The 26,134-nt window shown below is 41.4% G+C and overlaps 1 protein-coding gene across 2 annotated transcripts; it reads left to right on the top strand.

Annotated features, from left to right (window-relative positions):
* The first annotated feature begins 1,733 nt into the window (after nucleotides 1-1,733).
* On the top strand, nucleotides 1,734-20,015 carry ifi35 (interferon-induced protein 35). Of its 2 annotated transcripts, none has more exons than XM_063037203.1 (10): nucleotides 1,734-1,834; nucleotides 3,091-3,146; nucleotides 4,984-5,067; nucleotides 7,083-7,241; nucleotides 9,214-9,330; nucleotides 10,159-10,306; nucleotides 11,940-12,046; nucleotides 13,479-13,665; nucleotides 15,671-15,783; nucleotides 17,621-20,015. In XM_063037203.1, exons 2-10 carry the CDS (start codon nucleotides 3,123-3,125, stop codon nucleotides 17,804-17,806), a joined length of 1,125 nt encoding a protein of 374 aa, XP_062893273.1. In that variant the 5' UTR covers nucleotides 1,734-1,834; nucleotides 3,091-3,122; the 3' UTR covers nucleotides 17,807-20,015. The 2 variants fall into 2 exon arrangements, with proteins under 2 accessions (XP_062893273.1, XP_062893274.1); XM_063037204.1 differs by lacking the exon at nucleotides 1,734-1,834 and adding an exon at nucleotides 1,920-2,012.
* Nucleotides 20,016-26,134: the final 6,119 nt, after the last annotated feature.

The following is a 26,134-nucleotide window of genomic DNA, read 5'->3' on the forward strand; positions in this document are numbered from 1 at the left end:
ACATTCTGATGTTTGGTCTGAACATCAACCGAAGCTCTTGACCATGTCTGCATGCTGTTATGCATTGAGTTGCTGCCACATGATTGGCTGAGTAGATACTTGCATTAACAAGCAGCTATATCTAATAAAGTGGCCACTGGGTGTAAATCCCCAGCTGTGTTCAAAGTTCAAAGTAAATTTTATTATCAAAAGTACGTAAATATTACCATATACTATATTGAGTTTCATTTTCTTGCAGGCATTTATAGGAAAAAAGAAATACAATAGAATTTGAGAAAACTGTACATAAACAAAGACTGTCAAACAACCAATGTGCAAAAGAAGACAAACAGCAAATATATAAAGTAAAGGCATCCGTTAGTCTTGCAAGACCATGGATCTGCGCCTGGAAAGTCTTCACTCTCCAGGGCACAGGCCTGGGCAAGGTTGTATGGGAGACAGGCAAGTTGCCCATGCTGCAAGTCTCCCCTCTCCACAACACCAATGTTGTCCAAGGGAAGGGCATTAGGATCCATACAGCTTGGCACCAGTGTCATCGCAAAGCAGTGTGTAATTAAGTACCTTGCTCAAGGACACAACACGCTGCCTCGGCTGGAGCTTGAACTCACGACCTTCAGATTGCTAGTCAAATGCCTTAACCACTTGGCCACGTGCAAATATATATGCATGTGTGAATTTGGCTGAAATGTGCCCGTTGACAGGTGTAGAAGCATAGTCAATACCTTCAAGATTTAAAAAATATTCAGTTTATACTGATGGGATGCAAAACATTCTAAAGGGATTGGACAGGCTAGATGCAGGAAGATTGTTCCCGATGTTGGGGAAGTCCAGAACAAGGGGTCACAGTTTGAGGATAAAGGGGAAGCCTTTTAGGACCGAGATGAGGAAAAACTTCTTCACACAGAGAGTGGTGAGTCTGTGGAATTCTCTGCCACAGGAAACAGTTGAGGCCAGCTCATTGGCTATATTTAAGAGGGAGTTAGATAGGCACTTGTGGCTAAAGGGATCAGGGGGTATGGAGAGAAAGCAGGTACAGGGTTCTGAGTTAGATGATCAGCCATGATCATACTGAATGGTGGTGCAGGCTCGAAGGGCCGAATGGCCTACTCCTGCACCTATTTTCTATGTTTCTATTCAATCAAAACTGTCCTGAATGCCATGAGATTTTAATATATGAGATTATATTAAATGATTTAATTTCACAGATTAAATAAAAATTCCCAGCCAGGAGTACAGAGTCTGGTTTGCTGGGCACTTGCTCCTCATTCTGATGAGGGGGATTGGGTTCATCTAAATAATGGAGCACAGGGAGAACTGGTGGGAAATAGCACCTGATTAGTTCTTCCGCTCCTAGAGTACCTAAACTATAGAATTTATGTGAATAAACCAGTAGAAGTGGGCCCTTCAGTGGTTTTATAATCATTTGGTTTCCGGAATGATTGATTACCAATAGAAAGCAATATTGGCAAACAATGAAAAAATTGCCAGTAATGTCTCAGCCCAGAAGCTTGGCAGATACCAGGAAATCCATCTTATACCAATCGCCATCCACAGGTTTAGGACAAAATCTACAACAGTCGGCAGAGTAAGGCTTGAACAATTTTGACCAAAACCAGTCAACCACTGTTGCAGGGCGGTGAAGGGGAGTTGGAACTGGAGCCCCGAATCCTTGGACCAAACGTTGCGCTTCTGGGCTGCGTAGTGCGCCTGCCTTGTCTTTTGTGATACGGTCGAGTCACAGTTGCAACACCCAAGGGTTTGTTGGTTAGTTTCACTTTCCCGAACTTCCGCGGAGTTTGCCTGCTGCTCTCATTTACCGAAGGTTGTTTTCAGCGTAAGTCCTCGAGTTTTCCATCCACTTTAATTCACGAAGTGTCGAACAAGTTGTACCATTGCCGATTTCCTTTAGTGCTTCACCGGGTAGGAACGCCAGATCCACGCGGAAAAACAAATACAGGGGCGAATGGGACAGAACTCCAGTTCACAACTCGTCATGGAAAAAGAAAATGAAGGTTTTAAATTTCACATGCCGGGGATCTTGTATACTGCATCAATTTGGCAATTTTTATTTTGTGGGAAAGAACAACGAGCAGAGTATATGAAAAATCGAAAGTGAAAGTGCTGTCGCTCTTTGGAAAATAAGATGTAACTTGCTTTTCATGAATGTGTAAACAATCTTTAGTATGTGTTTTCCTTTGGTTATATTGTTAAAATGTTAGTGCGAACATAAAATATCTATTAGAGTAATTCAACAGGGATATAGGCCATTCGGCCCGACTAGTCCGAGCCGACCAGCGCAAATTTTTCCGTATGAATTCCAACTCCAAGCACTTGGTTTCTAACCTAAATGATTCAAATGCTCATCTAGATACGTATGCTGTCGGCGACCTAGCATCATTCACTCACTCCAGTAGGGTCTGAGGGTCGCTGCATGCACCATATACCACTGTTGCATTAAGTAATGATTGAACTTTTAGACTGATCCACCCTTTCCCACTCTGCGCCAGAGTGATAGGGTTACCGAAAGGGGCTGCATTGAAACAGGCATTTTGTCCCACTGAGACCATGCTGACCAGGCTAGGATGGGATAGGAATTTCAATGAATATAAATAGCTAGTGACCAACCACGGCACTTTGGGTCAGAACGTTTAAAAGGACCACATCCCGTGAGTGAAGGAAGTTGTAAATGTTTCACTCAAATGAGAATGATCTTGCCTCCAGACTGAAAATCAGCGAATTTCAGATCACCATCAAAAGAAAATAATTGGATTACCTGGATTCGAGTTGAAGATCACTGATTATATGTCTAGGGTACAAAGAGTTTTTCTTTTTTTATGCAATCACATACTGTAAAACTAAAATACTACACGATCTGAATTTGGAGATCACAATGGTTTGGCTTCAGGCTCACTTGGTGAAATTTGCTGTGCTCCAGTTAACCACAGGGAGGCCTGCCCTGATCACTGCGCTCTCTTTCCCCCAGCAAGACTTCAATTTCTGTGCTGCTTCACTTCCCTTAGCCACATGTGCATCAGCATATTGATTATTTCCTTGTGAAATTTAACGCAAAACTTCACATCTTTGTGACAGGTTTACAATCTTGAAGCTTTGGAAATTACACCATGGAATTCTCTAAAAATAAATGGGTGAGTCCATTCTTTGAACCAGTTTATATATGAATCAATTACATGAAATATAATTAAGTGGAAGCAATGCAGCCCTGCAAGCCTGCTCCATCATTCCTTACCTCAAGCCTGCTATCCTACCTGATCACTGTATATTTTGATCTGCATTCCTCTTAAAAATCTATCAATCTCAGACTTGAATTTACTCAACTGCTGTGCATCAATGGTGGAGAATGCCAAAGGTTTATAATCTGCTGTGTAAAGAAGTTCCTTATAGAATGAAGTTTCTAGACACTTACTATTGAACCTTGCCCCTGGTTCTAAACTCCAGCACAAATAAATGGCATCAACTCTGTCAATCACCCTCAGTACCCCGAATGAGCCATATCACATTCTACTGAACTCTGGGGAGTATAGAACATTATTACTCTCTCTTGCCTCAAAGGATAAATCCTTCTTTCCAGGAATCAGCTGAGTGATTTCACAAATTACTGTCTCCAGTGTTTAAATAGATCTTGTACTCTACTGAATACAACCCTTTTCTGGAGCACAAATACATAATGTCCTTTTTTTTAAAAATCAGTGGAGTGTGTGTATGCTGGTGGACAGGTTAGTTCCCCACGCTTCAAGTTAGGATGACACAGTGCCTAAGGAGAGAAGCAAAAATGCTCCCCAAATGGCCTTGTTCTTATTTGAAAGTTTTGCCTTTTGCTCAGAAGTAATGTTTTATTTTATCTCCCTGATCGAATCTATAATTTTAAAACGGTTTTACCAAATTCACTGGCAACTTTCAAACCACATGGAGTACAAATCATATTTAAACCACATACTGTAACTTTCCATTGTTGCTACTATTGGTAATGGTATCATTCCATTGTCACCAAATCCTGGAAATAACTACTAAATAGTTTTATTAGGTATCTTCATTTGAGGTACTGCCATGGTTCATGCTGGTGGGGGAGGTGGATCGTTGCTTTGCTGCTGCTTGTGCATGGCAGGGCGAGCCGGCGGGGTGGGGGGATGTCTTTGGGGTTCTAACATTTAAATGTCATTCATTCTTTGGGGCACTGCTCTGTTTTCGTGGATGTTTGCGAAGAAAAAGAATTTCAAGATGTATATTGTATACATTTCTCTGACATTAAATGTACCTATTGAAACATGGCTCGTCATTATCTTCTCAACAGTAATTAGAAATGCTCCCCAAAAATACAAACAAAAAATTACAATGAGCTTCCACAAGCCACAAAGAATTGATATACTGGATATTAAGATGATATTAGCTGAGACAGGAGTCTTGACTAAGACATCAGGAAAATTCTAACTTGTTTGGATGAAGTACCTTCTTTGTTAAAATTCCATGATTTTAAGTAGGTATTTTGCCACATTTTATATTGTTTTTTTTTGTATTTAGATTAGTTGGAATACAGCCTTAAAACAGAAGGCACATAGGTTTGTCGGTGGCTTTGTGATTTCATCCAGTTAAACTTTACTTGGAAGCATTTAATTTAAAAAGCATAAAATAACTTACAAAGACGCAGTTTTTTAAATTTTCTTGGCAAAGAAGGAAATTACCTTTTGAATCTGGATGTGGTTGGTTTTATATTGTGTGTTGGGATTTGTTACATTGTAGCTGTGGACAGGGGCTTCAGTGCAAATCACTGCAAAAGACAATTTGTTGGCAACATAACAACCATTTCCTCAGGATTGTGTAGAGACTTCTGAAATCATCAGCGAGTCTTGAAGTTACAAACGTCTGAAGCAGAGCTGAGAATACTACTTATAACTATATCAAACTGTGTTTAGTAAGAAAATACGCTACAAGTATGCTCCTTATTCACATGTTGCTTCCTTTTCACAGGGCTTGCCTGTCAATCCACAGAACCAGGCCATGAATGAAGCCTCACAGCTGCAAATACTGAAACAGGAAATAGAAAAGTGCAAGGTCAGAATGCTGGGGTATTTTTTAATTACCATGAATATGAATTCAGGGCACTGTAAATCCGTTTGAGAAAATCTCTTTTTTTTTCCAGTATTTCCAGTGAAACTACAAATGTACATTCCCAGATGCATATAATAATTATTGCGAGTTTCAGAAAGTTACTGTGCAGTACAGCAAACATTTAGGAAGTGACATGGCATACTGTCCTTTACTGAAAGCTAGAAAAATATGAGCAGCACACACAAAATGCTGAGGACCTCAGCAGGTCAGGTAGCATCTATGGAAAAGAATACGGTTGACGTTTCGGGCCGAGACCCTTCATTAGAACCTGATGATCTCGGCCTGAAACGTCGACTGTTTATTCATTTCCATAGACGGTGCCCGACCTGCTGAGTTCCTCCAGCACTTTGTGTGTGTTGCTCTGGATTTCCAGCATCTGCTGAATCTCTTGTGGTTTAGAAAAATATGAGTAAGGAGAGGAAAGATGAAGGACAAAGGAGTTGAGAGCTTAGAAGTATGAGTGGTGATCACAGTGGAATGGATAAAGTTCTTGAATGATTGCAGGGTGGAAGCTGAGAGAGAGCTTCTCTTGACTGAAGAACCTAGAGCTGGTAGTTGTCACAGTCTCAGATTGAGGAATTGGCGAGACAGAACTGAGATTGGGAAACTGTTATGAATCTCTGGAATTCTCTGTCCCAGAGCACTGCTCATTTGTTGAATATAAATGAGTGCAAAGTGGAGAGACTACAAAGTCTAACAAAATCAAGCAAGAAGGAGACAGCGACACATTAAATGATCTTATCAAATGGCAGGAGTGGTACTTGTGTACAGTAGACTGCTCCTGTTCTCCTTCCACAAGGAGAACAGGAGCAGTCTACTGTACACAAGTACATTATATTACACAATATGAGAAGCAATTTTCTTGCCCCTTATAGACTCTGACAGAGTTGATCAAAGTAGCAAGGAAGGAGTTTAAAGTCTATTTTTAATATGCTGAAACTCAATCAAAATTATCTCAGAGAGTCAGGTTGTCAGAAAAGTCTTCCACAACAGTTGTATGTATTAGATATGATGCTATGACAGATGAAAAAATATGATTGGAAGAATGGCAGGTCCTTGCCACCTTTCCTAAATCCAGTGGATTCCAGTTAATTGGAACACATTTTTGGTCCAATTAAGTGACTGCCCCAGTTAGCCGAAGATTCATGGAGATAATTGAAAAGGTATGAAAAAAACAAACTACCATTTAACTGAGTCACAAATTATGTATTTAAATTAAATACAGAACAAATTAGAACATTACCAATGCTACTACAGTACTATAAAACTGTGCACTAGTTCCTAATAGTTACTAGTGGATGAATTCATCCAGTGTACGCTGCTATGCTCTTTTGATGGACTATAAATGAACAAAATTAGCGCAGACACCTGGTGCGGATAATGAACTGCCATCATACAATGCAGCCTCCAAATCTTCATTTTAATTGTAACAGTCAAGCTGATTGTCGATAACTTCAAATTCTTTGTAGTCCCTAACTTTTCGAAGTAGTGACATTTTTACTCCCGGCTGTTTCTGACATCTCTAAGCCTGAATGCTTGAAACCGCAGTGAGCAAAACAGTTCTGAATTGACTTACTGCTTATTTCTAGCCAACTATCAGTGACAAAAATCACTGCTTTTTGAACATAAATACAGGCAACTGAGGCTATTTAAAAACTGCTTGCTCCAAGCACGGCGTAGTGTCTAATGGCCACATAATTGCTTGCCACTGGTGCCAGTTGAAACTGTTTGGCAACAGTCCCCTGACCCAGTTAAGCATCATATTGTCCCAAATAAATGAAGTGATTTCTGGCTATTTTCTCAATTAGTTTTTGTTCTTTTACAGTTGTCCCAAATAAGTGGCTGTCATAATTAGCCAATGGCCCAATTAACCAGAATCCACTGTATTTGCAATTTTGGAATTCACTTGGACAGCAAAAGTGGTTCTTTAATTAAAAAACTATTTTATATTCTACCAGGGCCGTTATAATTTGATGTCAAAGGACAAGGATGACTTGTTTCAAGCAAAATTTGAACTTGAAGACCTGACAGCAAAATACAATGCCCAGATTCAAACGTACCAACAAAACTCTGAGGCTAACAAATTTGGAACTACAATTCAGGACCCGAACATGCAGGTTGACATTTTTATAGTTTATATTTATTTTTATTTATGACCAACTTAATAACACTTAATATGAAGCAATAGTTTATCCACTTTGTGCATGGTGCTTGTAAATCTGGTATTTGAACAAGGTGGTTTAATAATCAGGACAAGCAGAAATTGTGGATTAAACAGCAAGAAGATTCTGTTATAGTTCTTTAGGTTCCATTCTTGTTCTCCTGTTTACATCTCCCCAGATACCTGTCTACCTTTGCTTCCACTGAGTCATACCCAGACTTTCATCTTTGATCTCTATGCTTTTGGAAGAACCATCTTATTTTTGCTTTATATTAAATTAGGTTAATACTTCATCAGGATGACTGCAGAGACATGGTACGGTACGAGTGTGCCAGCTCTGTGTACCTATTACTGCTCAGGCTGCTGATCCTGTCTTACTCTGTAAGTGGATTAACAAGTGACCAATGTAGGATTGTTGTGACTGGCTTCATTTGAGAGGCTTAGTTTTTATCAAATGTATGGAATAATGTTTGATTTGGGGGAAGTGGTTGCAATGAATGTAGATTTAATAGCAGTGCTCTAAACTGTGCGACGGTTTGGAGAAATGAAGAAGAGTTGTCTACACACAAAGCACATTCCTCCTGATTTTAAGGCAGGCTTGACAGGTGAGTGGTTTACTTTCTTGGCCTGTTATTTTTGTTTATTTGTACTGTAAGTATGTATGTTAAATACATCTAACATTGGCAGGAAGTCAACATGTGCTTAAAAGAGAAATTAAATGGTGACCCATTCTTTTCAAATCTTTTTATTGTTATATTATACAAAAGAAATAACATGAGTACATTGAAGTAACAACACTTACAATGTCTCAAAAAAGATATTATCTTAAAGATTGAAAAAAAAAATTTGTGATAACAAAAAAAACCTACTAAGCAGAAAAAGTGAGAAAAAAAAGAACCCATTAGGCGTACAACCCCGGAGCCATGCGTCATACAAAAAGCTTCTAAATCTAAACATCAAACCTCCAGCAAGAAAAGAAAATATACCAAAAAATTTACAATTAGATCGTGGAAAAAATCTATCAATTAGCTCAAATGATAATAACGAGCAAATGAGCCCCATCTTTTCTCAAAATTAAATAAAGGTTCAAAGGTTCGACTTCTAATTTTCTCCAAACTAAGACATAGCATCACTTGAGAGAACCATTGTGACAAAGTGGGAGCTGATGTATCCTTCCACTTCAACAAAATGGCCCTCCTAGCTATCAATGTAACAAATGCAACAACATGTTGGTCAGACACAGAAATACCATGGATATTTTGAGGAATAATTCCAAAAAGCATGGTTAATTTATTAGGTTGTAGATTGGTGACCCATTAATTAATAGGTAGCACGGTAGCTCAGCAGTTACTGTAACAGTGCCAGCAACCCAGGTTCGATTCCGCTGCTGTGTAAGAAGTTTGTACATTCTCCCCATGTCCACATGGGTTTCCTCTGGGTGCTCCAGTTTCCTCCCACATTCCAAAGACGTAAGGGTTAGTAGGCTAATTGGTCACATGGGTGTAATTGTGTGGCGTGGGCTTGTTGGGCCAGAAGGGCCTGTTACCGTGCTGTATCTCAAAATAAGCATACATACAAACAAATAAATAAATAAAATGATGAACGAATGAATAAACAAACAAATAAACTTACTTTTTATGCAGTTCAGTGGCTGTTCTTACAAGGGGAGCACCTTCACTGAAGCTGTTTCTCAGATTAGGACTGAGATTTTCTGGAATTACTTTCTGGTCACCTCTGCTTGTTACTTTTGGCAGAATGAAAATGCTCAGTTGTCATAAATTACAGGAACAGATTGGTATGTATGGTGCTCTCTGCTGTATGCAGCTCTAGAATATGCTTCATCAAAGAAGGAAGTCTGTACTCTGAACTCACTAAAACTACCTCATAGAATTCAGTACTTTTATTGATCTATGTTTGCTCTTCGGCAGGAGAAATTGAATGAAGAGGAGAAAAAAATTGAGAATGTTATCAAGCAGCAGAATACAGTAAAGGAGAAGTTAACAAAACTCAGAGAGCAGAAAACAATGTTGGAGAGGCAGGTCAAGGTAAGACAGAAACAGAGTTCTGTTAGTTGACCAAAAGTCATAGAGAAAAGTTGTCTCTGCGCAATGGTCAGGATCGACTAATCACATAAGACAACTATCTTGGTGATGACCTGCACTGGCAGGTGCCCATGAATTGTGACCTGGGATCATGGTGGGTAGTGGTATGAGCAAAAATAAGAAGCAACAATTTGAAGGTCAGAGGAAACCAATGGCGTGTGCGAGACGTCTGGAGTTACATTGAAGTAGTTTGGAGAGAAGAAATTCTCCCAGGAGATTCTCTCTCAATGATTTCTAGTACTCTCCATGCATACATTGAATAATTGTCTTACATAATTGGACTTTCCTTGTGGATACTGTTCCCTCTAAGCTGTATGGGTACTCAGCCACGCGGTAACCGAAATGTTCCCGTGCACATAGTCTTTGTTGCCATGCAAGTGGAATTGGAGCTAGAGAACATTTACGAAATGTGATTTTCTTTCTATTTCATTATACCCTTCAATTAATGAATAAAACCAAAAGTATATGATTTTTCCATTTTCATTCTAAATTTTCAAAGTAGAGTTGTACAGTTTTCAGGCCTGTAAACATTTCCTGCTCAGAGCAATGGTTAGTTCATGCAACTGTAAAAAAAGATTAGAGGGAACGTTGCTTGCAGATAATACTTTGCACAGATGTCTCATTAAGAACAATCTGGCCAATCACAGCCTCTAATATTGGGCTGTATGTCTTAATAATCTCCTGTCAATGTATTAATGAAAAGATACATTTACATAAGTGCTACACTCTTGTTTTCCATGTTAATCACATTCAAATTTGGGCTTTCTATAGGTTTCTTCATGTATGCCTGAGAAAAAATGGGTTTTTGCTGGCCAAGAAACAGAAAAGATTAAACAGGAAGTAAAATTTGATGTCAAGCCAAAGATACAATATCCAATCAAAGTGGGATGTGCCCTGATCACTTTTGATGATGTCAAAGGTAGGATACTTCTCCTCATCAGTAAGTTTAGGGTAACGGGATGAATTATAACAATCACTACCAGCGCCAATTCAATCCAGATTCTGGTGAGCAAGGTTAAAGTGTTAAACACTGAATGTGGAGTTAGCTCATTGTTACACTCATTTTGTTCCCAGTATGGAGAAGACTGTTTACATTCTGCCTGTAACTGTCCCAGAGAAACATTGTAAATGCATTGCTAAATCAAATACAAAAGATCCTGATCTCAGGGCATTTACTCAACGTTAACATCTTATGATGTAGACATTTCTGGCAAGACCAAAATTTGTTGCCCATTCCTTGTTGCCCTTGACAAGTTGGTGCTGAACCATCGTCTTAAACAGCTACAATCCTTCTGATGAAGGTAGGAAAGGAGTAGAAGCATTTATGTTAATGACGAATGAACGATCGGCAATATGCTTCCAAGTCAGGATTCTGTTCGACTTGGAGGAGGATCTTCAGTTTGCGGTGTTTCCTCGCAGCAGGTCCTTTGTCTGTCCTGGTGGTAGAGGTCACATGCTTGCAATCTGCTGCTGGAGCTGCTGGGTGAGTAATGAGCCAAATAACAAGAGTGCATTTTGTCAATAAGATGAACTACAGCTACTGTTTTGGGTAGTGCATATGGTACTTATTAAGCAGGCTGCTTTCCCCTGGATGGGGTCAAGCTTACTGGGTGTTGAATGAGATGCAGCTGTCAGAGAATTGGAAAGTATCACATTACGCTCCTGACATGTGGTTGGTGGAAAGACTCGGAGATGTCAGGAGGTGAGTTATTTACCACAGGATACTCAGCCTTCCTCTCGCAGTTACAATATTTACACGTTGGGTTTCTGCTTTAACATTAGCTTAAAGATTAGCTTTATTTGTCCCACGTATATTGAAACATCCAGTGAAATGTGTTGTTTGCATCAAATCAAGTCAGGTAGGATTGTGCTGGGAATCCCGCAGTGAGTGATGACTGCCCCCAGGATGCTGTGTTGGAGGATTTGGTGATGGTAAAGCTTATGAATATTGAGGATAGGTAGTGATCCTGAATTCTATTAACCAATATGACAGAATGAATCTGTAATCTAGTAGAACTTCTTATTCACCATCTGGCACACTAAGTGACGATTGCATACTTTCCAAACACTTGCCAGGACTCCCATTCCAGCACTCCTTTTAAAGTTACTAGTCCCCCAATCCTGCACTCTCTTTAAACTTACCAATAAGATGGAGTATGGCTGTGTAACCTCTGACAAAAAGCAAATTTGAAATGTATGGATAAAATAACATCTGACAGGCCAGATGATTTGCAGGCCCAGCACTGACAAAGTCCTGAAAATGGCAAATTAATAAAGTTATACTATATTAAGGGTTAGAAATTCAGTTGCAATAAACACAGCTTTCTGTAGTGGCTGTTTGAGATTTTTTTTTGTTGAAGTTGATCTAACTGTAACTCTGAAACAGATTAAATGCACAGACTATGTTTCACATTTCCTGCAAGTGACCAGGAAACACTTTCTACCCATTGTGGTTTTCATTGTATTACCTGGAAGTACCTATAACTACAACCAGAAGCATCAAACTTACATTTTATGAGTCTTTAAAATTGTTTTTTAAATTATTATTACAGTTGCTAGCAAGATATTGGAGATGGGATATCACAAGATTGAACTTGGAGAGTGTTCAATTAATATAGAAGCTCACTCAGTGAAGCTGCCGACAGTGGAAGAAATTGAAGTAAGTCTGATTGTTGCCTGCAGATCATCCTCCCAGTGAAACCGGAGCCTATTCTCACCAACAGAACCTTTCCCATTATTGGTCCTTGTCCCAATAATTTTGCCTTCTGTTTTCTGGTTATAAGTTGGGATCAATATCATATATCAGAGCCAGTTAAGTAGTTTGGTTACTTGTATCTTGCATGTGTACATTGGCCGTAAAGAAGGGCACAAGTGTAAGGTAGTGTCCTTTGCTATGCTGCCATAATACTCTTCAATTTATCTGCATCTGGTTGAGTACAATGTTCTGTCCAGTGCTATGCCCTAATAGGTGAGCCTGCCCTCATTTCATCCCATGGTTGGCATGAAAGCACTTCAACAATGAATATTAAGGATTAGAAACACAGCTGCACTAAACATACCCTTGAAATTTGTTTCAATTAAAATCAGCAATTACTTTTTCCCCCAAGCTCCTGCAACTTCCTTCGAGTGTTAACCGTTGGTGCCCCACTCCCTTTCCTTATTTAAAAGCTACATCTTGCTGGCACCATCTAGTGGTGTGTGATCAGCTTTCATCAGTACACTGAAGGCACCTGGGTCTGTCAGTTATAATGAGCCCTCAGCTGTCATTCAGATAGTAATTCCAAAAAGGGAGGGTTGTAGATTCCTCTCCGGACAGATGAATGGAAAAATCTACGCTGCCCTTCGCTGCGCCACATTCGGAACTCTCCAGAGTCAGAGATATTGTCTTACGGATGAGTTGTTAAACTGAGGTCTCATCTACTCAAGATTTAGTGCTACTTTTTCAAAAGAGTGCAGTGGAGTTATCTCTGTGCTTTCACAATTTTTAGCTGCCAATTAAAACCACAAAAAGAAATTATCCAGTTACTGTCATACTGTCGTTTGAGGGAGTCTATACTTGGAAGATATATTTCATATGTTAGAGCTGTAGCCCACTTAGTTCCATCATGTATAATGCTGATTATTTACAGAACCTATTGCTTCCACAAAATCCTGAAGGAACTCAGCAGGTCAGGCAGCAGAAATAAGCCTGAAGTATTGACCGTTTATTTCCCTCCATAGCTGCTGCCTGACCTGCTGAGTTCCTCCAGGATTTTGTGTGTGTGTTACACTTGAGTGTGGAGATGCTGGCAACAAAGACTGCTGTTGGCTGGGTTGGGCTGTTTGTCAACATGTGGAGTAGATGCTGCATGTTCACTACAATGGGCTGGGCTCTGCCAAACAAAGGTTCAGTTGCTATATATTGATGCTACTATAATATATCCTGTGGTGATTCCGGATCCCAGCCTGTCAGCCACTATAGAATGGATATTAAGTTGCAATCTCTCGTGAGTTTTATGTGGTCAGTTAATGACTCTGACCTGTGCTGAATCTGCCATCTGTCTCCATGAAGTAAGAAAATCGATACTGAAAATTATGAACTCTTCCTGCAGATTCAGACCAAAGTTTGCAAATACAGAGTGCTGATTTCAGATGTCCCAAAGTTTCTTCCAACTGACCAGTTGCTGGACAAGTTAGAACTCCATTTCAGTAAATTCAAAAACAATGGAGGAGAAGTGGACAATATTGAGTTCTTGGAAGATTCTGGAAATGTGGTGATCAAATTTGTTGATTGTGGAGGTAAGTTATTAAAAGTAATGTTTTCTGAAAATCTATGCCTGTATCCTTGATATTATTAATCTTTTCTTGATGACTGTTCACAGATTTTTACTGAGCTTCGTGCTGAGGGATGACCTGGTTCTGGTTCTTCTTAAGCCCATCACCGCTTTCACTAAAGGACTTCATATGTCTTCCACATGAAGACCCTTTCTCCTTCAGGGTTGAGGTCTTTGGAGCTTCTGTTGGCATTTCTGTAGCTCTGGGTTTTTGTGGGATGGGGTTGCTAGCTCCATGCCCAATCCTCCTCCTTTCACAGCCAGGTTTGGAACCATCCATGGTGGAGTTGGCGACCTGATAGAAATATACAGAATTATGAGAGGGATAGATAAGATAGATAGTCTTTTTCCGAGGGTGGGAATGTCAAATACTAGAGGACATAGTTTTAAGGTGAGGGAGAAAAGTTTAAAAGAGATTTACAAGGCAAGTTTTTTACACGGAGAGTGATATGTACCTGGAATGCATTGTCAATGGAAGTGGAGGAAGCAGATGTGACAGCAGTGCTTACGAGATGCAGACAGCCAGAGAGTGGCGGGATATAGACTGTGTGCAGGCAGGTGGGATTAGTTGAAATTGTCAGCATAGAAGCTGTCGGCTGAAAGGCATGTTCTTGTGCTGTGCTGTCTTAAAAAGCCCACGAGTATCTTTGGCCAACATTGTTTCCAGCTTTTCACCCTCTCAAGAATGCCTTCACTTTTTTAGAATCGCATTTGCCTACTGGTCTTGTGAGGAGCTGAGACTGCATACAACAGTCCAAAAAGCAGTTGTGAAGGTTTTATTTAAGCTCAGTTATGTTAGTTTATATTAGGTATTCCTCTGAACTACATTTGTAAAGCCAGTTGGAATATCCTACCGTGCCAAAAATGCGATATAAATAAACAGTCAACGTTTCCCATCAAGCACCTTCATCAGGACTGGAAAGAAAGGGAGAAGAAGCCAGAATGAGAAGGTGGGGAGGGAGTACAAGTTAGAAGGTGATACGTGATGCCAGGTGAGGGGGTAGATGGGTGGGGGAGGGGGAATGAAATGAGAAGCTGGGAGTGATAGGTGGAAAGGGTAAAGGACCAGGTAAGAGATCCTGGTGCCCACCCATTTTAATTCTACTACCCATTCCCATTCCAACATGTCTGTCCAAGGCCTCCTCTACTACCATAGTGAGGTCACTCTCAGGTTGGAGGAGCAACACCTCATATTCTGTCCAGGTAGCCTCTAACCTGACGTCATGAACATTGATTTCTTTAACTTCCAGTAATTTCTCCTCACTCTAGCTTCTCTCTTTTTCCATTTCCCTTCTGGCTCCCCTCTTACCCCTTCTCTTCTCCTCACCTGCTTATCACCTCCCTCTGGTGCCCCTCCTCCTTCCCTTTCTCCCATAGCTCACTCTCCTCTCCTATCAGATTCCTCCTTCTTCAGCCCTGTACCTTTTCCACCTATCACCTCCCAGCTTCTCACTTCATCCCCCTCTCCCCACCTTCTTATTGTGGCTTCCTCCTCCTTCCTTTCCAGTCCTGATGAAGGGTCTCGGCCTGAAACATCGACTGTTTATTCTCCTCCATAGATGCGACCTTACCTGCTGAGTTCCTCCAGTATTTTGTGCGTGCTACTGTGATCTTGAATCTTGCGTCTGTCTTCAAAATTGAAGTGCATGAATTCTTCCTGCAGAATCAGACTCACGTATGCAAACACAGAGTGCACGTCAGGCAGGTTGGGTGTTCTGGCCACAGGAAGGGATACACATTTGGTGATTTCCCCCCACCCCACCATCTTTTATTGTCATGTGCCTTGCTGCCAGATTACCCAGCAGCCTGACCTCTGGGTAATTTGCTGCCCTGGTGGGAGTGGCGAGCAAGTTGGAAGGAACAAGTGAAGGATATTGGAGACGTTAACAAAGTAATTGCAATGACACGGAAATACTTGCAAGACATTACCTGGATACCGAACGGTTTAATACATTTAATTTTTTTTGTAGTTGCTGAGAATTTGACAAATACAGAGTTTCATCGGGTGACATTTCGGGGATGTGACAAAACAGCCATTTTAAGGGTCTCACCATTTATTAACGGAGAAATTGTGCACATAAAGGTATAGAATTTACTTCTTATTTTATCAGGGTGATTGTAAATCATGTAAAATTATACCATATAGGAAAGCAAGAAGAAAACGCATGCATGATATATTTCTGATGGGTGTATTGAGTTTGTGGTTGTAAGTTTATATAGTAGAATTGACCATTTGGCAGGTAGAGGTACTGATCAGCTCTATGGTTGGAACAACTGATAGGAAGATCGAACACACATTTTAACATTGGCAGCATTTGATACTTTCTTTTCTATCACTTCAATCTGTTTGCACTATTGCTCTGGCTCACCTAATGGCACTTACGTTTCTCTGTCAGAAGGTTCTGGATTCAAATCCCACACCAGGAATTTGAGTTTGGAAATCTAGGCTAAACTCAATAATCTGATGAGGATTGCCTGCTCAGTGATAAGACCATAAAACAAAGAAGCAGAATTAGGCCATTCAGCCCATCATGTCTGCTCCGCCATTCCATCAAGGCTGATTTATTATCCCTCTCAACCCCATTCTCCTGCCTCATTTCTGTAACCTTTGACGCCCTGACTAATCAAGAACCTATCAGCCTCTGCTTTAAATATACTCAATGACTTTGCTTCCACAGCTGTATGTGGCAATGTATTCCCCAGATTCACAACTCTCTGGCTGAAGAAATCTCTCTTCATCTCTGTTCTGAATGGGTGTCCCGCTATTCTGAGGCTGTGCCCTCTGGTCCTAGACTCACCACTGTAGGAAACAACCTCTCCACATACACTCTGCCCTGTTTTTTGTGTGTGTGCCATACTCTGCCAGAGCCTCGGCGACCACTTTTCAAGTGATTGTCTTGGAGGAAAGATTCTGTGAGTGGTCCCCCACGTCCTTCTCGCAGCGCAGTTTTTTTTTACGAGGCCGAGTTGCGAGCTCGACACTCAACCCAGCACAGATGGAAAGCGTGTCCGGGAGCAGCCCGACTGGATTCGAACTCGGGAACCTTCGCTCCGGAGTCCGGCGCTGATCTCGCTGCGCCACCAGCCGGCCTAGACCTTTCTGTCTCTGTCTAGACCTTTCAATATTCAACATGTTTCAATGAGCTACCCCCACATTCTTCTAAATTCCAGCAAGTACAGGCCCAGAGCCATCAAATAGTTCTCATACGTTAATCCTTTCATTTCTGGGATCATTCTTGTGAACCTCCTCTGTACCCTCTCCAATGCCAGCACATCTTTTCGTAAATAAGAGCCCCAAAACTGCTCACAATACTCCAACTGTTGTAATGTCTTTTGGTCAAGATTTTAAAATGGGGAAATCCCAGGACATTGTTTGAAAAATAGGGAAATTATCTCTGATCTCCTAATTCTATTTTATCATTCAATTTTTTGGTAAGGAATAATCATTTGGTTATGGGAGCTTGTTACATGAAAGTTTCATATTACCAATTTTACGCTTGTGATTACAATTTCAAAGTTAATTGTCTATAAAACACCAGGATGACTGGAAAGGGATGCATAAAGTGTTAGGGAAATGTGCATCCTGTCCAAATACATGTGTGCTATATTTTTCACCTTTTTCTTTCATCTTGTTCATTCATCGACTATTAACATACGGATGAAAGAGTGTACTAGTTGAAGCTGGCTCAGCAAGCCAGAAAGAAAATGGGCAACATAATCAGTACAAATGGGGCAATGTTGGCAATGTCACAGCACCATAAGCAGTTCAAGTTACTTTCCACCCACTACATTATCTACCTTTTACTTTCTCTTCAAAATACTGCCTAACTTGCTTCTGCTTTGTGCTATACACTGCTGCTATACTCCCTGCTGTGCTCCGGACAACTTACACATTGTGTTATTTTCTGTTCTATCCTCAGGTAAACGAAGTTATTTCTAAAAAGAGTGTGCTGCTTACTGGAATTCCAGATATACTGGATGAAGAGCAGCTTAAAGACTTCTTGGAGATTCATTTTCAGAAACTGAGAAATGGAGGCGGGGAGGTGGATGCGATCACATATGTCCCTCAGGGGAAAAGTGCATTAGCTTGGTTTGAGACAGACTGATCATTAACATAATATATTCATTAACATAATATCTTAAGGTGTTATGAAAGGAATACAAGCGTGTTAAATATTACTTCAGAATGGCTAACTTCTTCTCATATTTGATTTTTAGATAATGTTAGTGTCCATATTACCCAACTGGACTATAATGTGTCTGTCAAAGGAGTGTGCTGGGAACCAGCCATAGCATGGGCCTATCCCTCTCCCAGCCTGGCCAATACTTAAAAATACGTTAAAGATGAATGTACACGTCTAATATGTGCACCTGGTTAAGGTGTGTTTTCAAAATGTTTCAAAATTAAATTCATGCTGGTGGGTGGTTTGATATTAAACTGGGGAAAAGGACGTGCAGTTCTTCCCTCTATCTGAAGAGCATAAGACTCACAGTAGTTGTGAGGCAAAATTATTTTCTCCAGAACTATTGCTATAGGCACCATAAAGCCATTAGGAATGTGTTCTGCCTTTCCCTGTGGGCTGTTGACATAATTATGACCCAACTGTCTTGTAATGTTGGGTACTTTTTACTCTCGGTGAACAAAACGAGATGGCAGAGAGTCTAAATTGGAACAAATGCCCATTGTGATGCCCAGAATAAGTATATAAGTATCCCTCAGTGATTTTGCTTTGATACCCTCATTGTTGGCTGCCTTTATATTTGTAGACCATGTTGCAATAAAATATAGGACTAGTCGTTATGGTCCAATTACGGGACTTGAGTCTCAGGTGGACCTAATTCTGGTGAATGCAGTAAAACTAACTGTAAACTCCAAAATCTCTCTCAGCTATGCAATCCCCACTTCTTTGTTATTTCTGAAGTTAATCTCACCACCATTCATGGTTAAGGGTCTAAGCTCTGGAATTTTTCCCCTCACTTCCTCTGCCTCTCCCCTTTTAGGACACTTCCATCTGAAAAAGATTCATAGGTACCCAGCTCGAAGGGCTTGACTACCATTGGGCTATTAATGTTAATACTCCAGCTTAATATCTTAAGATATAAATAGTTTGCATTTTTGCAGATAAAATTTATCTTTTGGTGACTTTATGCTATATCCGTTTATGTTGGTGAAGGCGTTACAGAGTTTTGTGCTCAGGACTGCTGTTGGAACTCAGAAGGTCAGGCAGCATCTATGGAGAGGAATAGCAGTCAACATTTCAGGCCGAGATCCTTTCATCAGAACTGGAAAGGACGGGGGCGAAACCAGAATAAGAAGAATGGGGTGGAGGGAAGGAGTAAAATCTGGCAGGTGATAGGTGAAACCAGGTGAGGGGGAAGGTGGGTGGGTGAGGGGGAGAATGAAGTAAGAAGCTGGGAGCTGATAGGTGGAAGAGGTAAAGGGCTGAAAAAGAAGGAATCTGATAGTAGAGGACAAAGAAAGGGGAATGAGAAGGGGAACCAGAGGGAGGTGATGGGCAGCTGAGCAGAAGAAATTGGAAGAGAGGGTAACCAGAATGGGGAATGGAAAAAAAGAGAGTGGGGGGGAAGAGGAGAGGAGTAATCCCCGGAAGTTAGAGGAATCGATGTTCATTGCCATTAGGTTGGAGGCTACCCAAATGGAATATGATATGAATTTCTAGAGTGCTCAATAGTTCCATTTAATATCAGAGGATGTATATAGTATACAACCTGAAATTTTTACTCTCTGCAGACATCCACAAAACAGAAAAAAAACCCAAAGAATGAATGACAAAAAAAAGTTAGAACTCCAAAGCCCCCCTCTGCCCCCTCACGTGCACAAACAGCATCTACCCTCCCCCCTTCCCGCCCCCATTTACCAAGCTATAGCACAGCCCGCAAAGAGAGACCACGATCTGCAGTACAACAAAAACTGTTGTTCACCCGATGATTTGACAGGTCACAGGCTCTCTCTTTCTCACTAACAAGAGACAGCTATCACCACAGCGAGAGGGGAGAGCAACAATTCAGTGGCTTAGCAACATCTTAACTGTTGCCAGTGACCTAGAAATGGTGGGTGTAACATTCCCATTCTGGGAAAAATCAATTTCAACTTCATAATGTCAAAAATCACCACTTAATGTTATTGAATTTCTAAGTACCTATATAAATCTCTCTGAAAAAAGCTAATGGTCATCGATCTTAATAACTTCTCATGTTACTCGATGTCTGATTGTCTTTGCATTTAAACTCTTGTGAAGTGCCTTCAGACCTTCTTCTATAGACCTCATACAAATAAAAGTTGTTTATTTTGAACAGAGGTTTGTGATTTTCTATTAATATACATACAGTTACACATGCAAACACAGGTGACCATTTTAAGGTTTATAATCAATATCAGGGGCATCTGTTAGTCTTGCGAGACCATGGATCTGCGCCTGGAAAGTCTTCACTCTCCAGGGCACAGGCCTGGGCAAGGTTGTATGGAAGACCAGCAGTTGCCCATGCTGCAAGTCTCCCCTCCCCATGACACCAATGTTGTCCAAGGGAAGGGCACTAGGACCCATACAGCTTGCCACCAGTGTCGTCGCTGAACAATGTGTGATTAAGTGCCTTGCTCAAGGACACAACACGTTGCCTCGGCTGGGGCTCGAACTCACGACCTTCAGGTCACTAGTCCAATGCCTTAACCACTTGGCCACGTGCCCACACATAATCAATATATTCTTTTAAAATAACTGAATATTGAACAACCTATTTTTAATGTTCGTTAGACCATAAGACATAGGAGCAGAATTAAGTCATTTGGCCCATATAATCTGCTCCACCATTCCGTCATGACTGATTTATTATCCCTCTTAACCCGATTCTCCTGCCTCCTCCTGTAACCTTTGAGGATCTGACTAATCAGGAACCTATCAACTTCCGCTTTAAATGTACTCAATGACTTGGCCTTCACAGCTGTCTGTGCAATGAATTCCACAGATTCACTACACCCTGGCTACAGAAATTCCTTCTCATCACCATTCTAAATGGATATCCCTCTATTCTGAGGCTGTGCCCTCTGGTCGTTAACTTCCCCCACTAAAGGGAAACATGCTCACCACATCCACTCAATCTAGATAGGTTTCAATGACACCACCCTCACCCCCCACATTCTTCTAAAATCCAGTGAGTACAGGCCCAGAGCCGTCAAATTATCCCTTTATGTAACCATGTCATTTCCGGAATCATTCTTATGAACCTCCTCTGGACTCTTACCAATGCCAGCACATTTTTCTCTTAGACAAGGGCCCCAAAACTGCAATTTTCCAGTCCTTTGGAACTATTCCAGAATCTAGTGATCCTTGAAAGGTCGTTACTAATGCCTCCACATTCTCTTCAGCTACTCCTTTCAGAACCCTGGGATGTAGTCCATCTGGTCCAGGTGACTTATCTACCTTCAGACCTTTCAGCTTTCCAAGTATCTTCTCCTTAGTAATACCAACAACACTCATTTCTGCTCCCTGACACTCTCAAATTTCTGGCATACCGCTAGTGTCTTCCACAGTGAAGACTGTTGCAAAATGCTGATTAAGTTCATCTGTGATATCTTTGTCCCCCATTACTACCTCTCCAGTGTCATTTTCCAGTGGCCCAATATCCACTCATCTCTTTTGCTCTTCATATATCTGAAAAAACTTTTGGCATTATCACTTATACTATTTCCTAGCTTATCTTCATATTTAATCTTTTCTCTCCTTATGGCTATTTTAGGTGTCTTCTGTTGGTTTTTAAAAGCTCCCCAATCCTCTACCCTCCCACTAATTTTTGCTGTATTATATGTCCTCTCTTCTTTTTATGCAGTATTTGACTTCCCTTGTCAGCCAAATTGACTCATCCTCCCTTTAGAATATTTCTTCATCGTTGGGATGTATCTACCCTGCACCTTCCAAATTGGCCCCAAAAACTGCAGCCATTGCTGTTTTGCCATCAACCCTGCTAGTGTCCCCATCCAATCAACTCTGGCCAGCTCATCTCTCACACTTTGGTAATTCCTTTTACTCCACTGCGATACTGATGCATCTGGCTTTATCTTCTTCCTCTCAAACTGTAGGTGAATTCTATCATATTATGATCACTGTCTCCTAAGGGTTCCTTTACCTTAAGCTCCCTAATCAAATCTGGATCATTGAACAACACCCAATCCAGAATTGCCTTTCCCCTATTAGGCTCAACCACAAGCTGTTCTAAGAAACCATCTCATAGGCATTCTACAAATTTCCTCTTTTGGGATCCAGCACCAACCTGATTTTCCCAATCTACCTGCATGGCTATCTTGGCATTGCACTTATTGCTTGTCTTTTCTATCTCCTGTTGCAATTATATCTCACATTCTGGCTACTGTTTGCATGCCTGTATATCACTCCCATCAGGGTCTTTATACCCTTGCAGTTTCTTAACTCTACCCACAAGGATTCTACATCTGATGCTATGTCATCTCTTTCTAAGGATTTGATTTAATTTTTTCACAAACAGAGTTACCCCACCCCCTCTGCCTACCAACCTGTCTCTTTCATACGTTTATCCTTGGATATTAAGTTACCAACTATGATCTTCTTTCAGCTAGGTTGATGCCCTCAAAATCATACCTCCCAATCTCTAACTGCACTACAAGATAACCTACCTTATTCTGTATACTGCATGTATTCAAATATAACACCTTCATTTCTGTATTCATCACCATTTTTGATTTTGCCCCTATGTTGCACTTCATCTCATCCCACTGACTGCAATTTTGCCCTATCATCTGCCTGTCCTTCCTCACCGTCTCACTACACATTGCATCTAGTTGTATATCACTGCCCAATCCTCAGCCCTATTACTCCAGTTCCCCTAGCTATTGATTTTCAATAGACAATAGACAATAGGTGCAGGAGTAGGCCATTCGGCCCTTTGAGCCAGCACCACCATTCACTGTGATCATGGCTGATCAACCACTATCAGTACCCTGTTCCTGCCTTCTCCCCATATTCCTTGACTCCACTATCATTAAGAGCTCTATCTAACCCTTTCTCGAAAGCATCCAGAGAATTGGCCTCCACTGCCTTCTGGGGCAGAGCATTCCATATATCCACCACTCTCTGGGTGGAAAAGTTTTTCCTCAACTCCGTTCTGAATGGCCTACCCCTAATTCTTAAACTGTGGCCTCTGGTTCTGGACTCACCCATCAGCGGGAACATGCTTCCTGCCTGCAGCGTGTCCAATCCCTTAATAATCTTATATGTTTCAATAAGATCCCCTCTCAGCCTTCTAAATTCCAGTGTATACAAGCCCACTCGCTCCAATCTTTCGACATATGACAGTCCTGCCATCCCAGGAATTAACCTTGTGAACCTATGCTGCACTCCCTCAATAGCAAGAATGTCCTTCCTCAAATTTGGAGACCAAAACTGCACACAGTACTCCAGGTGTGGTCTCACCAGGGCCCTGTACAGCTGCAGAAGGACCTCATTGCTCTTATACTCAATTCCCCTTGTTATGAAGGCCAGCATGCCATTAGCTTTTTTCACTGCCTGCTGTACTTGCATACTTGTTTTCAGTGACTGATGTACAAGAACACCTAGATCTCGTTGTGCTTCTTCTTTTCCTAACTTGACTCCATTTAGATAATAATCTGCCTTCCTGTTCTTACCACCAAAGTGGATAACCTCACACTTATCCACATTAAACTGTATCTGCCGTGCATCTGCCCACTCACCCAGTCTGTCCAAGTCACCCTGCATTTCATAACATCCTCCTCGCATTTCACACTACCTCCCAGCTTTGTGTCATCAGCAAATTTGCTAATGTTACTTTCAATTCCCTCATCTAAGTCATTAATATATATTGTAAACAGCTGCGGTCCCAGCACTGAACCCAGCGGTAGCCCACTGGTCACCGCCTGCCATTCCGAAAGGGACCAGTTAATCGCTACTCTTTGTTCTCTGTCAGCCAGCCAATTTTCAATGCATGCCAGTACTCTGCCCTCAATACCATGTGCCCTAATTTTACCCACTAATCTCCTATGTAGGACTTTATCAAAGGCTTTCTGAAAGTCCAGGTACACTACATCCACTGGCTTTCCCTTGTCCATTTTCATAGTTACATCCTCAAAAAATTCCAGAAGATTAGTCAAGCACGATTTCCCCTTTGTAAATCCATGCTGACTCGGACCGATCCTGTTACTGCTATCCAGATGTGTCGTAATTTCATCTTTTATAATTGACTCCAGCATCTTTCCCACCACCAACGTCAGGCTAACCGGTCTATAATTCTCTGTTTTCTCTCTTCCTCCTTTCTTGAAGAGAGGGACAATATTAGCCACCCTCCAATCCACAGGAACTGATCCTGAATCTATAGAACATTGGAAAATGATTACCAATGCGTCCATGATTTCTAAAGCCACCTCCTTAAGTATCCTGGGATGCAGACCATCAGGTCCTGGGGACTCATCAGCCTTCAGACCCAACAGCCTATCCAACACCATTTCCTGCCTAACATAAATTTCTTTCAATTCATCCATTACCCTAGGTCTTTTGGCCACTATTACATCTGGGAGATTGTTTGTGTCTTCCCCAGTGAAGACAGATCCAAAGTACCCGTTCAACACGTCTGCCATTTCCTTGTTCCCCATAATAAATTCACCCGCTTCTGTCTTCAAGGGCCCAATTTTGGTCTTAACTATTTTTTTTCCTTTTCACATACCTAAAGAAGCGTTTACTATCCTCCTTTATATTCTTGGCTAGTTTACCTTCGTACCTCATTTTTTCTCCACGTATTGCCTTTTTAGTTACCTTCTGTTGCTCTTTAAAAGTTTCCCAATCCTCCGGCTTCCCACTCATCTTTGCTATGTTATACTTCTTTTTTATTTTTATGCTGTCCATTACTTCCCTTGTCAGCCACGGCCTCCCCTTACTCCCCTTAGGATCTTTCTTTCTCTTTGGAACGAACTGAACCTGCACCTTCCGCATTATTCCCAGAAACACTTGCCATTGCTGTTCCACTGTCATCCCTGCTAGGGTACTGTTCCATTGAACTTTGGCCAGCTCCTCCCTCATAACACCATAGTTCCCTTGTTCAACTGTAATACTGACACTTCCGAGTTTCCCTTCTCCCTCTCAAATTGTAGATTAAAACTTATCATATTATGGTCACTACCTCCTAATGGCTCCTTTACCTCGAGGTCCCTGATTAAATTCGGTTCATTGCACAACACTAAATCTAGAATTGCGTTCTCTCTGGTAGGCTCCAGTACAAGCTGTTCTAAGAATCCAGCTCGGAGGGACTCCACAAACTCCCTTTCTTGGGGTCCAGTACCAACCTGATTCCTCCAGTCTACCTGCATGTTGAAATCCCCCATAACAACTGTAGCATTACCCTTGCGACGTGCCAATTTTAACTCTTGATTCAACTTATACCCTACATCCAGACTACTTTTGGGGGCCTGTAGATAACTCCCATTAGGGTCTTCCTACCCTTAGAATTTCTCAGTTCTATCCATACTGACTCTACGTCTCCTGATTCTATGTCCCCCCTCGCAAGGGACTGAATATCATTCCTCACCAACAGAGCTACCCCACCCCCTCTGCCCATCAGTCTGTCCTTTCGATAGGACGTATACCTTGAATATTCATTTCCCAGACCCTGTCCACTTGAAGCCATGTCTCTGTTATTCCCACAACATCATACTTACCAATTTCCAACTGAGCCTCAAGCTCATCCACTTTATTTCTTATACTCCGTGTGTTCATGTACAATACTTTTAATTCATTACTCCCCTCACCTCCCATATCAGTTCCTATTTCACTTGGCCATACTGTACGATCCCTTCTTGAGCTTTCTGCTCTGTTGATTCTGCTGTCTTCCTTAACTTTTCTTATTCTCACTTTCCCTTTATCTCCATCCTTATGTTTCCAGTTTGTCCCCTATCCCCCACAACTTAATTTAAACACACCCGTGTTGCAGAGACAAACCTGCCTGCCAGAATGCTAGTGCCCCGCTTATTAAGGTGCAACCCGTCCCTTTTGTACAATTCATCCTTACCCTGAAACATACCCCAGTGGTCCAAGAATGCAAATCCTTGCTTCCTGCACCAGTTCCTCAGCCACACATTCAGATCCATTACCTCCCTGTTCTTGACCACTCCAGCACGGGGAACTGGAAGCAAACCAGAGATAACCACCCTGGAAGTCCTGCTTTTCAGCCTTTTTCCGAGTTCTCTGAAGTCACGTTGTAGAATGCCTTTCCTCTTCTTCCCCACGTCATTAGTGCCGACATGCACCACCACTTCCGGATGTTCACCTTCACTCTTGAGGATTCCCTGCAATCGGTCCGTGACATTCTGGATCCTGGCACCAGGGAGGCAACACAGCATCCTTAAATCTCACCTGTTGCTACAGAAACCCCTTTCTGTA

Source organism: Mobula hypostoma, chromosome X1, assembly GCF_963921235.1.
Source record: "Mobula hypostoma chromosome X1, sMobHyp1.1, whole genome shotgun sequence".
Lineage (NCBI taxonomy): Eukaryota > Metazoa > Chordata > Chondrichthyes > Myliobatiformes > Myliobatidae > Mobula > Mobula hypostoma.

Bases quoted from the DNA above. Each gene is read 5' to 3' on its own strand.
- ifi35 (XM_063037203.1), top strand. From the start codon at position 3,123: ATGGAATTCTCTAAAAATAAATGG. The intron at 3,147-4,983 runs GTGAGTCCATTC...TCCTTTTCACAG, and splicing joins AATTCTCTAAAAATAAATGG to GGCTTGCCTGTCAATCCACA. The intron at 9,331-10,158 runs GTAAGACAGAAA...GGCTTTCTATAG, and splicing joins TGTTGGAGAGGCAGGTCAAG to GTTTCTTCATGTATGCCTGA.